This window comes from Olea europaea, chromosome 4, assembly GCF_002742605.1.
Source record: "Olea europaea var. sylvestris chromosome 4, O_europaea_v1, whole genome shotgun sequence".
NCBI lineage: Eukaryota > Viridiplantae > Streptophyta > Magnoliopsida > Lamiales > Oleaceae > Olea > Olea europaea.
Genome location: NC_036240.1, coordinates 2,798,104 through 2,813,365, shown reverse-complemented (window position 1 = coordinate 2,813,365; position 15,262 = coordinate 2,798,104). Strand labels below are relative to the sequence as shown.

Below are 15,262 nucleotides of genomic sequence, written 5' to 3'. Positions count from 1 at the left end.
TCAATCAATATGGCCACAAATGGCATACGGTGCTTTATAAAGGGAAAACCCTAGGAAAATTTGGAAAAAAAGTAAAAATAATAAGAAAATTTTTTTTTTTTCTGAAAATGGAAAAAATCAAAATAATGGTTAAAATTGAAAGTCCTAATCTTAAGGATTATCTTCCAACAAAAGGGATTCAAACCCAACTTAAATTGATTGAGATATAACCAAAACAAAAATTATCAAAAATGGAAAAAACGCATAAACGAAAGCCTAAAGGAAAGAATTTGCCCAAAATTGGGCTACATCAGGAGCAAAGCGTTTGCTCCTAAGCCTTGTTCATTGGTTTGTTTTCAATCAAATTTGACTAAAATTTCGTCAAAATGGATAATCCCAAAATTTCTCCAAAAACCTCGAAGTTGCCCTTTTTGCTTGCGCCATTCCCACTTTTTCATAAAGTCTAATTCCTTTTGCACCACATCATTTTCTTCCTTGCACTTGAGCTTGAGAAGAAATCAATGGTCCTATTCAACGAAGACGAAGCACCAAGTCTCAACTCCAAACTTGATAAAGTGCATAAGAGATTAGAGTTTATGATGAAATGGGACCGTCGCAAGGCAAAATAATGGTTTTTGATTTCATGATAACTTCGAGTTTGTTCGTTTTTGACGAATTGTTAGTCTAATTCGATTGGAATTGAGCCAATGAATAAAACACAGGCCTTTGGCCCTGATGCAAGACTAATGTTGGGCAAAATCCATCGTTTATGCCCTCGTTTAGGCGTTTTTGCTATTTACGGTAATTTTTGTTTTTGCAATATCTTTTTCCATAAAATTCGGATTTGTATTCCGTTTGTTGGAGGATGATCCTGAAAATAAGGATTTTCCATCTTAGTAGTTATCTGATATTTTTTTATTTTTTGGAAAAATATTTTTTTATTCTATTTTTCGAATTTTGCTAGATTTTTTTTTCTATTTAAGGCGTTGTAATTCATTTGAGGCAGCAGTTCTTAAATTCAATAAAAATTTTCTTGAGAGTTTTCTCATTTTATAATTGTTCATCTTCCCTATAATCTTCCACTACGTCAAAACTTTATTCTCTTCTTCAAGAATTTTGTTTCCTTTTATCCTTCAAGGTTTCTAAAATTGTGTGTGTAGGGAAGCGGCATTGTCCTTTCATGTTTATCAAGGAAGGGAGATTGAAAGATCAGGTGAAGAGATCATACAGTAGCAACGAAAGTTTTTGTCTAGATTTAATAGAATTTAGATGAAGAAAATTGCTTGATGTTATTATTAATTAAAAGAACGAGAATATATCCCACGTCGAAAATTGAGTGAATTAAAACCCCTAATTATATATATGTAACCAAGGGCAATAAAATTGAAAAATGAAAATGGATACATAAGAACAACAAGATTTATGGAGGTTCGTCTCTACATACAAACTTTGCGTAGTGATAATAAGTAGACTCCACAACTTTAAATTAACAACTCGCATTTTAAGATGTAATTTAGTACAATTCTCCTAGTTGCACTCTAAACTAGACATTGCTAGCTGCAAGGGCGATTTAGAGGTGCGCAGGTATGTATCATTATCCAGAGCTAAAAAGACTTAAAACTTTTCGGGATTTTAATCAGCGGTGCCTTAACATGGTAGTGACGAGGTGATCATACATCCACTGCTTGTGTTGCTCTATGTGGCAGGCAACAATCTACTTGTTCATTAAAGGATCTTTAATGGTCAAAAGCGATGATTGTGCACGAAAATTGGATGCATTGATAGAAATTGATTGTTCCGATGTGTACACCAGGGTCGTGGACCATGGCGAAAGGATTGCGAAACTTTGTATATTAGAAGATAGACAACCATTTATCTTGTTAATTACCAGTTCAAAGAGCAAATTTGTCTTCCATTCACTTGACCTCCTCAAGTTTATTCGATTTTTATTTTTAGTTTGTCAATGCATTTTTCTAACTACAGTTTAGGGGTTGATCGTGTTGACTGCGAATTGAACTCTTAAGAAACTATTATTTTTTACTTTGTTCGTCAATAATTCATAGTGCACTAGTCGACTAAGGCTGATTAACTTCACATGATATGCCCTTAATATCTCAAAATAAAGGAAGCATAATTTTGAAAAATTAAAAAATTCAAGAACCAGACGAACAAAAATTGATCTCATTGGCTAGATACATACAGACATTGACCTTTTGTACTAGACCAAAAATAGATTGAATAAAATGAAAACACGTAACACAGACTTGTACCATCAATGTCAGAGCTAAGTTAAATTGCCCTAGCAAACTCTCATAATAGAGAAAATGGCTAAAACGTTTTTTCATCACATTTCTTACATGCAATGGCGGAGTCCAGTGGGGCCAGTAGGATTTGAGGCTCCCATCGAAATTCGAAAAAAAGAAAAAAAAAATCTTTTATGACTTTTTAAAATTCTTTTTAAGTTATTATATTTATGTTTGAATAAAATATTTGTAGTTAAATTAGGTTAGCTGAATTCGAGTTCCAGTTCCAGTTCCATCACTGCATACATCTACAAAACTAAACCTCTACTACCCTTAATATGATTCATATGAATGTTATGGTAACATATATATTAACCCACAAAAATATTTTCGACCACTGAAGAATTTACTGTTTGAAAAGATTCTATTTAATTCTGCGAGATAATCCCCCCTCCTCCCAATTCTGAGAGGTAAATCAGTGGTCAGACTTTGAGTTTGTTTCTCAATGATTACCGGTTTGAGTTTCTTCAAAGTTATTGAGATGAATATCCGACTGTAAATTTCAGGATCCCGTGAAATTAGTCGAGGTACGTATAAGTTGGTTCGAACACCCACGGTCATAAACCACCACCCCCCCCCCCCCCCCCCCAATTTCAAATTTATGCCCCTAATTAAGAACCAACCACTGTATTATGAAACTAGCATTATTAATTGTAAATGATCCAAAACGACGAAGTGATTTTCTCTCACTAACACTGGTCCAAATAATTCCTATGCCCTAAATTATTTGAGTTACATAAACTTGTTGCAGGCTCATTTTCCACGTTGATTTTCAACCCATCTCTACATGTCTACTTTCTTCTCTATATAAAGGAATCTAAGTTCAAGCCTTCAACCATGTACAAAAACTTGATTTTCCAATCAAAACTACTCCGTGGAGTTTTTGATATTTTTCTTCTTCCTCTGATCGGATATCCGGTCGATACGGCATTTATTCTCCACCGTTTTTCTTGCAAATTAAAGAGTGCTCAGCAAACTTAGAATAACCTGAATCAAACAAAAAAATAAAAATAAAAAAATGTTGAACCTTAGTATCTCCAAATCGCAGACTCATCAAATCCTACTTCCAAATTGCAATCCCTTTTTCTTCGGTAGAAGAAATGCTTCTTTTGCCGGCAATCCGAAGTTTAAGTCAGTAAGAAAACATGAAAATGTTCGTGTTGGGCGAGGGAGTAGCACGATAAAGGCGGTACAAACCTCGGCCAAGAAATCAACCACCACCACCACCAGCGCTACAGTGGTCATTACTGTGCAGCAAACGGTGGGTGGAGCCCTTACTCACTTAGGTTTGAGCCGAGGACTCGATGATATAGGTGACGTTCTCGGCAGAACCCTCCTTGTAGAGCTTGTTGCTGCTGAGCTTGACCCTCGTAAGTATATATACCCATTTGTTCCCGGAGCAAAATATTTGAATAACTAAGAAACTAATTTTTAATAAAAAGATTAGGGTATAGACGTCTTTATGTTTTTTTTTTTAAACAGCTTTTTTAAAATGTTTTGTTAAGCCACCTCATCTAATTAAATATTTAAGCCAAAATTAGCATTTTTCTTGTTCATCATTTTTTTTATCTGTATTTTCAAGCTACTCGACTTAAAAAAGATCCAAAACTTCGTTGCTGTTAATGTGGAAAAAACCCATTGTTATGTATTTTTGTTAAATCACGTGATATAAGTTTTATTTAGGATTCCATTAAGTTTTTAATGTTTCTTGGGTGCACTAAATTTCCACCAAACTCGATTTTTCCATCACATAAAGGCATCTCCAACCATTGCACCATTTTACACATTTTTTGGTGCAAAGTTAAATTGGTGCAAAGTGTAAAATGTCCCTTATGCCCTTATTTAGCATTTCTCATTTAAATTTGTTGAGGCTATTTATGTCATTTGTGTTATATATTTTTTAATATAATAAATTATTATTATTATTTTTATTAATATTAATATTATTTGCATTTAAAATAAATTTTAAATGTAAGACATAATAATTAAATTGTGGGATGAACATATGAATTCTGGGAATACATTAATCGATCATTTGTGGGATGAACATATGAATTCTGATAATTAAATTGTAAAAATTTAGTGACTTTATAATATCGTCTATCCAAATTTGAAATACATTGTAATATTTTCTGATGGCATGATTTCACATTTTCGTTATTGTAGTATTTTTATTAATTGTTCTATATCTTTTATATTTATTAATGAATTTAATTTTTTCCGTAATTTAACGTAATTATTTATTAGTAATTTATGTATTTATAAAATAATTAAATAAATAATATTTCTAATAAATAAATTATAAAGAATAAAAAAAGAGAAGAAAATGGTTAAACACTGTTTATTTAGTGTAATGGTTAGATATAAATTTTAATTTAGTTCAAAATAATGCAAAATCTGTTGCAGTGTTGGAAATAGGCTACTAGGTGATCCCACCTCGTAGGATTCCTTTAAGAATATAGATATATTGCTTGCAACAGCGAGGCGTAATGATTTCTCCATCAGTGGCTATATTCCAAATGTCTATATTACCCTTTTCTGTAGACATTAAATTGAAACGGTTACCTATACATGAGAAAAGACGCCATAATTGGATAGGACAATAAAGTAAATACATGTAACCAAACGAAGGGCAATTAAAGGCCTTTTGTAACATAAAGTTATTGCTCCGTACCACTTCTTGCAATGTTGCGTAGGCAACGTGAGTTGTCTTAGAATCTGACGAATTTATTGAAAAAAGCAGCACCAGACACGGGGCTTATTGTGTCGGGCAAAGTTGAATAATTTCGTGCAAGTAATGAAATCAAAAGTCTAACCAGTTAAAAGCACATTAATTGACAAGGAAATAGTTTTAAGAAAGTAAAAATAGTTCAAATTCTTATTGATTAAGTGATTAAAAATTTTTAAAAAATATATTTAAATGAACACCAATAAAAACTCTCAATTTACATCCTTATTTTTATTTTTTATTTCCTATGTTTTGCCAGTTTAATTTTATTCCACTTTTATATTGTAATTTTTTTAAAATTCACTAATTTAAATTTTTTATATTACTTGATAATATCTTATCATAAAATTGTTTTATTTTACTGATAATAAAATTTCAAAAAACGAAAATATCATAAACAATTTATCAAACTTCCAAATCTAACATGTTTTCTAATTTTTTGTTGAATCATGCTACAGTAACATAATGTCATGTGGCGTTTTATGATTAGAACACATTTTTCATCCAATTACAAAATGTCACACACTCTTCTGTCAAACTATTTGTCACAATTTTTCTGTTAGTGTGGCATTTTCCATTTTTGTTTTGAAAAATCGTTTTTCATAATGATAAACTAAAAACATTTTTAGCAATTTTAAAATAGACAATCAAAATAGAAAATTGAAAATGAACTCAGAACTCAAAATGAAACACAAATCAAATTGAATGGACCCTAAATTTTTTTATTTTTTTGTGAAATGAAATATATGTAGCTTAAGTAATTAAAAAGTCAGATATTTATTTTTATTGCTCTTTTATTTAAATGTGATGTGGTAGATTGGATTTCAATGTTTATTATTATGCGATCCCATTTATCAAATGAGTTATTCTAGTTTGAGAAATTATCTATAGAAGTTCGAATATAAGAATATTTATCACCTCAAATTAGATAACTTGCGTGTGTAAGTAAAGTCACAATACTGTTATCGAAGTTATTTTAATAATTATTTTGTACTATCTTTTGAAGACACTGGATCTGAGAAGCCCAAAATCAAAGCCTATGCTCATAAGAAGGACAAAGATGGTGATGAAACGCATTATGAGTCTAATTTCAATGTTCCCGAAGATTTTGGGGAGGTTGGAGCAATTACAATAGAGAATGAACACCACAAAGAAATGTTCGTGGAAAGTGTTGTCATTGATGGGTTATATGGTGGTCCAATCAATGTCACTTGTAATTCATGGATTCATTCCAAGTTCGACAACAAAGAACCGAGGGTATTTTTTGTTGACAAGGTTAGTCTATGTCCATCTCGTCATTATTTTATTTTTCGTTATATTCACCGAGAAATATGGTTCCGATTTTACGATTGTTTGACTAAGGTTTTGATTAAGTTTTAACAATTTTTAAGATTTTTTAAGCAAACACGCCATTCGTAGTTGTAAAGAAAGTGACAACCAAAGTATATGGTCCTATGTTTCGACCATTAATCGAAGTATCTGCAGAAGCCCAACTTTCTAGGCGGTCCATATCGTATATTAACCTTTATTAAATTTTTTGGCATAATAAATTAATTACTCCAATTTTTAGAAATAGGACTTTCGCACGTCAATGAGATTGAACTAGGTTGTCACATCGGGCATAAAGATGGCAATCGGGCTTGTTGGCTCGAACCGTCCATGGCTTGGTCCAGAAAAAGCCCCCATTTCCGGGAGTTAGCTTGAGTTGGGCCAACCCCTTATAAAAAAATTAAAAAAATAAAAATTTGTGGGTTATCAATAGCTACCAAACATGCAGCTAAAGTGCCTTAACAAGTAGCTACATAGTTGCCGGCTAAAGTAACATCCGAGCTGCCTGTTGGCAGCTATAAGCTACCTGTTTCGCAGCTATTTTGGCTGCCAAATAGATAGCTAATTTGTTGCCAACCGACAGCAAAATCTGCTGTCGATTGGTAGCCAACAAGCAATTTATCAAGCTGTTGACAGGTAGCTAAGAAGAGAGAAAAATAAAAAAATAAAAAATCTGAGAAAATTGAGCCGGCTCGGCTTGGCCTGGTAAGGGTCAAGCTAAAAGCTCGGGTCGAACCTTAATTTTTTGGTCGAGCTTTTACTTGGCTCGGGCAAAAAAAAGCTCGTCTTCAAAAAGATCAAGCCGAGTCAATTCGGCTCGTTGACATCCTTAATCGTGTACATAGTATGTTATTCGAGGATTGATGAAAAAAATGGTCATAATCATTGGTTGGAAGGATTTTCTCTTTATCTACCACAATTTATTTTTATAATAGTTAATAAAAAAAATTATTTAGCCCTTTTATGGTGTAGCTTAAAATTACGATAAAAATTTAAGTTAAAATTAACAATTAATAGTTATAAGAAAATGACTATTTAGCCTTTTTATGGTGTAGCTTAAAATTATGACAAAAATTTAAGTTAAAATTAACACAATTTGTATCAATTTTTTAAATTATATATTTCATCAACTTTAATGTTATTTACCAAGCAAGTCCTTAATGTTATTCCATATAAAGTTAAAGATAATAGTAAAATTTAAAGAGTTTTCATTTGTTAGGACCACAGTCGAAGATTTCGAGTTGATATTTGTGTGTGGTTTTCATGTGATGGGGGCAAAATTTGTATATACACCGAGCAAGTCCTTAATGTTATTCCACATAAAATTAAAGATAATAGTAAAATTTAATGAGTTTTCATTTTGAGGATCACAGTCGAAGATTTTGAGTTGATATTTGTGTATGGTTTTCATGTGATGGGGACAAAAGTTATATATACACCGAGCAAGTCCTTAATGTTATTCCATATAAAGTTAAAGATAATAGTATAATTTAACAATTTTCCATTTGTTAGGACTACAATTGAAGATTTCAAGTTGATATTTGTGTATAGTTTTCATGTGATGGGGGCAAAATTTGTGTATAGCAGTGCCTCTGTCCCACAAATACAGGCTTGCTTGCAATATACCCCTAATAGTGAATAATGGTTTAAATAAGAGTAATCGATATTTGTTGATGATAACATCACACATTAAATATGGCAAATTAAAAAAAAAATTAAAAAATCTATTATACTATCTACAAGGAAAGTTGACTATAATTTGGAAAAAATAAATAAGGAAAGTAAGCATATCTTATAAAACCGATGGAGTATATTGTCACAAATGAGTTATAATTAATAAGAGAGTAAGATGTGAATAATTATTCCAAAAAAAAAATAAAAATAAAAAGAAAAGAAAAGAAAAGAAAGTTTCCATAACTAAGACCACTATTGAAGACCTGGAGTTGATGATTGTGTATAGTTTTCATGGGTTGGGAGCAAAATTTGTGGGTATAATATCGAACATTCTTACAAACAAGTTATGATAAGAGAATACAGACATGAATAATTATACAAAAAGAAGAGTAATATAATTTGACTGAAGTAAGTAAGTTTCGATCATTAGGACTGCTATCAGAGATTTCAAGTTGATGTTCGTGTATAGTTTTCGAGGGATGGGAGCAAAATTTGTGTATAATATCATACACCGTTACAAAAGAATTATAATAAGAGAGCAAAAATATGAATAATCATTCAAATAGAAAGAGTGTTTGAATCTGACTCGATTATGCATCTTGATTTTATGTTAACACAAATATTGGGGTTTATTATGTAATTTTAATCTTACAGTAAAAAAAGAAAAATATATCTTTAATACGTTATTTAGTTAAAGTTTTACTCATTTGCTTGCACTTGTAATTTTGAAAATAAAGTCATATTTGCCATCAAACACACCAAGTGGGCTGAAGATTTATAGAGAAAAAGAGCTCCAAATTCTTCGAGGTGATGGCACCGGGGAACGCAAGACCTTCGAAAGGATCTACGATTATGATGTATATAACGATCTTGGGGATCCAGACAGTAGCGAGGATTTAGCTCGGCCGGTGCTCGGCGGCCAGGAACATCCATATCCTCGCCGGTGCAGAACTGGTCGAGCGAGAACCAAGACAGGTAGAGAATACCCAGCCATTTTTTTCAATCTATATATTTAGTTATAAGTAATTCAGTTTCATTCGTTTGATTCATGTGTTTAGATCCATTATCGGAGTCAAGGAACGGTAATGTGTATGTGCCAAGAGACGAGGCGTTTTCAGAAGTGAAACAAATGCAATTCTCGGCTAAAACAATATACTCAGTGCTTCATTCATTGGTACCATCCATAGAGACTTCTATAATTGACAGTGATCTTGGATTTCCCCACTTCACCGCTATAGAGACTCTGTTCAATGAAGGAGTTGAGCTACCAAAGCAAAAATCTACAGGATTTTTAGCAAATATTATTCCCAGGCTTGTAAAGGCTATTACAGATGTTGAAAAGAATGTCTTGCTTTTTGAGACCCCCCAATTATATGAAAGTAAGTTAGCACATATTTGCCATCTTATCATGTAATAACAAAGACATTTGAGATTAATATGCATGTTGTTATTGCAGGAGACAGGTTTTCTTGGTTTAGGGATGAAGAATTCGCACGACAAACTCTAGCTGGTATAAATCCATGCCGCATTGAGTTAGTAACGGTATGCTTTCCAATTCCAATTCACTTCTTTCTTCTCGCTCAACACAAATGTCTTGATGGATCTTGTTGACCTTAAAATCAATCTGATCCAAAGGCCAACAGAATCCCGGCTACCTATACATGACATGCACGCTTGGAACACACTATTAGGGTTCAAAGGTCACCTACCCAGAAAAAGTCCGGCAATATTTTGCACTCCAATGATCAAATCAATAGTCGGACAAGAGACAATGGGTGCAAGAGACGGGTGAGAAGGATTTGTCTAGGGTTAATATATATATATATATATATATATATACATTTTGTACTTGGTGTTTAGGAATTTACTTCGGCATAATTTTATGGACCATTCTTGGGGTCCAGGTGCCGGGCCACCTCGATATTATGGACACTATTATGACGTCCATTATGTACACTTAGAATATTCCTAATTTTATATGGGCATCTATGCTTGATGCTTCTGTTTTCGTCAAGCAGAAATTAAGGCATACTCTGGAAAGATTACTTCTTGAAATGTGCAGGCTAAGAACTCATTGTTGTACGGAGCCTTACGTAATTGCAACAAATCGACAACTAAGTGCGATGCACCCGGTTTACAAACTATTACATCCTCATTTGCGATACACTATGGAGATCAATGCTTTAGCTCGTGAGGCTCTTATTAATGCAAATGGAGTCATCGAGAAGGGATTCACCCCCCGGAAATACTCATTGGAGGTCAGCTCTGCTGCCTACGACCAGCTATGGCAGTTTGATCTTCAAGCACTGCCAGCTGATCTAATTAGCAGGTACGATGATGAACCACCTCATAGCTTATAGAAAAGAGTAACGTTATTTATTGAAATTTAGTCTGCAATATGTAAGATTGTAAGCAGATCTGAATATTTTTACTACTGGAATGCGCAGGGGAATGGCGGTGGAGGATCCGGCAGCTCCACATGGCTTGAAACTAGCAATCGAAGATTATCCTTATGCCAACGATGGTTTACTTATTTGGGATGCCATTAAGAAATGGGTTACAGACTATGTCACTTACTACTATCCAGAAGCAAACCTTGTACAATCTGACGTTGAACTCCAAGAATGGTGGACTGAAATTCGAACAAAAGGCCATGCAGACAAGAAGGACGAGTCCTGGTGGCCGGTGTTAGAAACTCCGGGTGATCTAATAGGAATCCTCACAACCATTATTTGGGTAGCTTCAGGACACCATGCTGCTGTAAACTTTGGTCAATACGATTTTGCAGGATATTTTCCAAACCGGCCTACCATTACTAGAACGAATATGCCTACAGAAGATCCAAACGACACCGAAAAGGAGGAATTTCTGAAGAAACCCGAGGAGTTTATCCTGAAGTGTTTCCCTTCACAAGTTCAAGCAACCATTATTATGGCCATTTTAGACGTTTTATCGTCCCATTCGCCCGACGAGGAGTATCTCGGGGAGAACATCCAACCATACTGGAAAGATGATAAGTATATAAATGCCATATTCGAACAGTTCGCTGGGAAAGTGAAAGAGATTGAAGGAATTATTGATGCTAGGAATACTAATTGTGATCTGATGAATAGATCTGGAGCTGGAGTAGTTCCATATCAGCTTTTGAAGCCATTTTCCGAAGCAGGTGTAACAGGAAAGGGTGTGCCTAACAGCGTTTCCATTTGATGTAAGAATGCTATATATTAGCAAACTTCAAATGATTGTCTCCTGTATGAATTTGGAAAAGGGAAAATGAATAAAAGTTACACTTGTTAAAGCTATTCTTGGATTTTATGAATAAAATTTTAGAGGAAACTATATGGAGATAACTTCTATGAAAATGGTCTCTCGAACAGAACTTGAGATTCACGAAAGTATTATCATGTAAAAATTCCTTCACATTTACAATTACACCCACCCTTAAATATATTAGGTTTTGTTCAAACTTAATTCCACAAAACAGTGTGGCATGTTTGTAAGTTGATCTCGATAATATTGGTTCGGAGATTAAAATCATTAGTGATCAATGAACTTTTAGCGTTCATTTTGTTCGAAGTTGGTCATTTTGCCCTTGTTTGGTAGGATTAAAAACAAATTTTTAATAGAAATTGATAAAATGTGTGATTTAAAAAATTGTAGATCCCATAAAATGTATGTTTAAAATTAATTATTAATTTTAACATAAATTAAAATCTTTATTTTAATTTGTACCAAACCCCGGGCTTAATATAACTTGATTTCGAGTTGCTATCTACATTTGCTACAACATTTTTATTTTATTTATATATGTTCATTAGGAAATCGATGCAAATGGCAATGTAATTAGCATGAAAATGCATGAATCATATTGGCCTATGTATAAATATAAGCTTTTGAAGCGATTTTCTGAAGCAGGTGTAGCAGGAAAGGGTGTGCCTGATAGCATTTCCATTTGATGGAAGAATGCTTTAAATGAGCAAATCAGCAAACCTCAAATAATTGTCTGTTGTATGATTTTGAATAAGGGAAAATGAATCAAAGTTACGTTTTGTGCAGCTATTTTTGGATTTTATGAATAATTATCTACATTTGATTAGAGAAAATTATATGGAGATATAACTTCTACGAACAATTATCTGCATTTATAGGACGAACCACTCTTTAGCTTTTAACTGTAAAAATGATGATATATAGGAAATGGTTTCTCGATCAGAACTCGAGACTCATGGAAGTATATCATGCAAAAAGTCCTTTCACATTTACATCTACCCTTAAATATATTAGGTTTTGTTTGAACTTAATTTCACAAAACAATACGGCATGTTTGTAAGTTGAACACAACAACATTGGTTAGGAGATTAAAATTGGGATCCAGGCGGTCCGGGGTGACCAGCACGGCTCCTTTCTTCTCAAGAATCCAAATAAAGTCAAATCGCTAGCAGGCTACCCTGACTTGATAAGTAATAAAACCCATAGCAAAAAGGTTTTGGTTTCAAAAGCTGACTTTCTCCGATGTACATACTCCTTTGCCAATAGGATTAGTGAGCAACAAACTTTTAGCGATCATTTTGTTCGATGTTCATTAAATAAAACTTTGTTTCAAGTTGTCACATTATCTTTTCTAGTTAGTTTACGTTCGAAGTAATCAAATTGTGTATGATGTTTACTTTCAGCGATCAATTTTAAACAAATGAAGTTTATACCAACATGAAGTTTTGGCAAAAAGAAGCAAGTTGATCATCAATTGTTTTATTACAGTAGAACAATTCTCACCAATGATGGAAGCTATCAATATCTCTATTAAATTTAAATGAGCTCCTCATATAGACATGGCTCGAAGTGATTTTTGGACAAGAAGATGATTTCGATTTGATTTAACAGTTCGCTAGTTTTTATCGATCAGCTTAGTTTGATTAATGTCTGTCTTGGAATGTTTGCTCAATGAATTTGTCTACTCTCAATACAATTTCCAATTTTATAACTGGACTTTTTTTCCTTTTTTATTATGTGGAAATAAAAAGAAAAATAAATTGTACAGCAAATCCAGTCAATATATATACAAATATTGATTGGGATAACAATTAATTTAATCAATATAAAATTATTGATCAGGATAAATATTAATTTACTCCAGTTAAAAAGTTGACTACTCAAATATCGTATATATTTTTACATGTTCACTTGATTGAAGAAAACCTTATCTTGAAATCTGTATGAAAATTGATATTTCGCAGCAGGATCAATCTCCATTTTTTACTCTAACCCCATTCCGCTATTATATTCATTTAATTCTCCAGCAAGAATGGATACAGATACTTTTGCTGGTTTTTATTATAATGTAGCAGATGGTATTTTTCTCTCACACTTATCATATCCACCAAATCGACCCCATATGATCCTTATCTAGTTTTTATTTAGTGGGGGATTAAATAAGATTTTTAGTAAATTTTGATAAAATCGACGAAATGTGTGGTTGAAAAATAGTAGATCCCATAAAATATATTATTGAAATTAATTGTTGATCTTGATTTAGATTAAAATCAAAATTTTAATCCCGTCAAATAGGGGGATAGTATGAATATTATAACACCTAACACACATAGAATACTCAATATAACTACATAATACAAAATGATTAAGCCATATATTATCTAAAACTCGTGTTTATTGTGGAAACCTATTTTTTAATAATGAATGTCTTTATGACCCAACCACTAGTGTACAAATATTATTTATTAAATTAAGTACTTCGAAATATGCAAAATATAATAAAGCATAAAAAACTATTAACCCACAAAATGTTAATCTCACCTGTTTTAAATATCAATATCTCTAGTTTATACTAGAGCTGTAAGTAAAAATCGTAAAATCAGAAATTCGAATTGGAACCGCATTTTAGAAATCGTCGATTTGGTGCCACGTGGACTCGATCAACGAAATGGTTTTGACCCAAACCAAACCGGTCAAAATGGTTTAGTTTAGGTTTGAGAATTTTAATTGCAGTTTAAAACCAAACCGGATAGGCGAAAAAATATATAAAAATAAAAAAAATGAAAAAATGAATTTTTTTGAGAATTCATCCAAATATGTAAAATTCAATAGTTTTGTCATTTTTGGATATTTTTGTCAATTCCTAATTTTCTAATACAGATATATTATTATTATTATTATTATTATTATTATTATTATTATCATCATCATCATCATCATCATCATCATCATCCAATAATCCTAATATATATTTAATAATTTCAAGACTAACATAATCTATCAAAAGCCTATTTTCTCTTCAAAATTTAAATGATCTCTTCAAAATTTAAATGAACTTCAATCGATGCCCAACATAGCTTTGAGCCACCGGCACCATACACTTCGTTTTTAGATTTTTCACGCCAATTCAAAGTTAAATTGAAGTCTATTATACCAAATCGGAGACAACGAGATCCTAGACCTTCGATAATAATATTTGCTACTAATAAAGTTTCAGATCAATAATTTTTTGGAATAAACTAAGATAAGAATTTGAAATTAAATGTGTTTCGTAATATCATACAAACGTAAAATTGTGTAATTCTCTTTGTTTAATCAGTATTCTTTTTTCAGATATGATGATCACAAGATCTTGTTGGGCATCATTATGTTTTTTGAACCTTATATCTAGTTTAGTAGACTTCTATTGTAACGTTATTGTATCGTCATTAGCCTAAAAAATGTGAACAAAAATGAAAAAAAACTATGTTTTAACTTATTGTGATTTCACTCTGATTTAGTTGTTATTTAAATTTATAGAAGATATATTTAGCCCTTGTTTGAACCATATTTTTCATATCATCATAATGAGAAAATTGACTATTGGGGAGGAGGTTAGGTCCCATACATGAAATAGCAGGTCAACAAAAACGGTTGAACTTGTGGAATAACGGTCCAAATTTTCATTTTTTTGTCCCAAAAATTTGGTTCAAAAAGGGGCTTAGTTTGTTTTAGATTTATTACTAGTGAGATATAAATATATATTAAATTAAATGAATTAATGAAATAAAAGTAGACGGGCAAAAAAATATATGACGAAGCCAGCGGTTTAAAATCGGACCAAATCGTTAGGTTTAGGTTTGAGTTTTTTTTTAAACCGTTCAAAATGGTTTGGTTTAGGTTTGGATTTTTCTCTAACCGTTTTAAATTGTTTGGTTTGAAAATCTGTTGAAAATCGATAAAATCGAATCGCTTACACCCCTAGTTTATACAAATAGTT

At 32.3% G+C, this 15,262-nt stretch overlaps 1 protein-coding gene across 1 annotated transcript; it reads left to right on the top strand.

The window, feature by feature from the left end:
- The first annotated feature begins 3,052 nt into the window (after positions 1–3,052).
- LOC111392344 (linoleate 13S-lipoxygenase 2-1, chloroplastic-like) lies at positions 3,053–11,352 on the top strand. The gene is made up of 8 exons (XM_023017671.1): positions 3,053–3,652; positions 6,017–6,285; positions 8,751–8,988; positions 9,072–9,392; positions 9,470–9,555; positions 9,727–9,801; positions 9,975–10,342; positions 10,461–11,352. Exons 1-8 carry the CDS (start codon positions 3,301–3,303, stop codon positions 11,218–11,220), a joined length of 2,469 nt encoding a protein of 822 aa, XP_022873439.1. The 5' UTR covers positions 3,053–3,300; the 3' UTR covers positions 11,221–11,352.
- Positions 11,353–15,262: the final 3,910 nt, after the last annotated feature.

What these genes read in the sequence shown, in the direction of transcription:
- LOC111392344 (XM_023017671.1), top strand. Translation starts at nt 3,301, where the DNA reads ATGTTGAACCTTAGTATCTCCAAATCGCAGACTCATCAAATCCTACTT. An exon ending in GGGTATTTTTTGTTGACAAG is followed by an intron (nt 6,286 to 8,750) that starts GTTAGTCTATGT and finishes TTGAAAATAAAG; the next exon opens with TCATATTTGCCATCAAACAC. An exon ending in CCAGCTGATCTAATTAGCAG is followed by an intron (nt 10,343 to 10,460) that starts GTACGATGATGA and finishes TGGAATGCGCAG; the next exon opens with GGGAATGGCGGTGGAGGATC.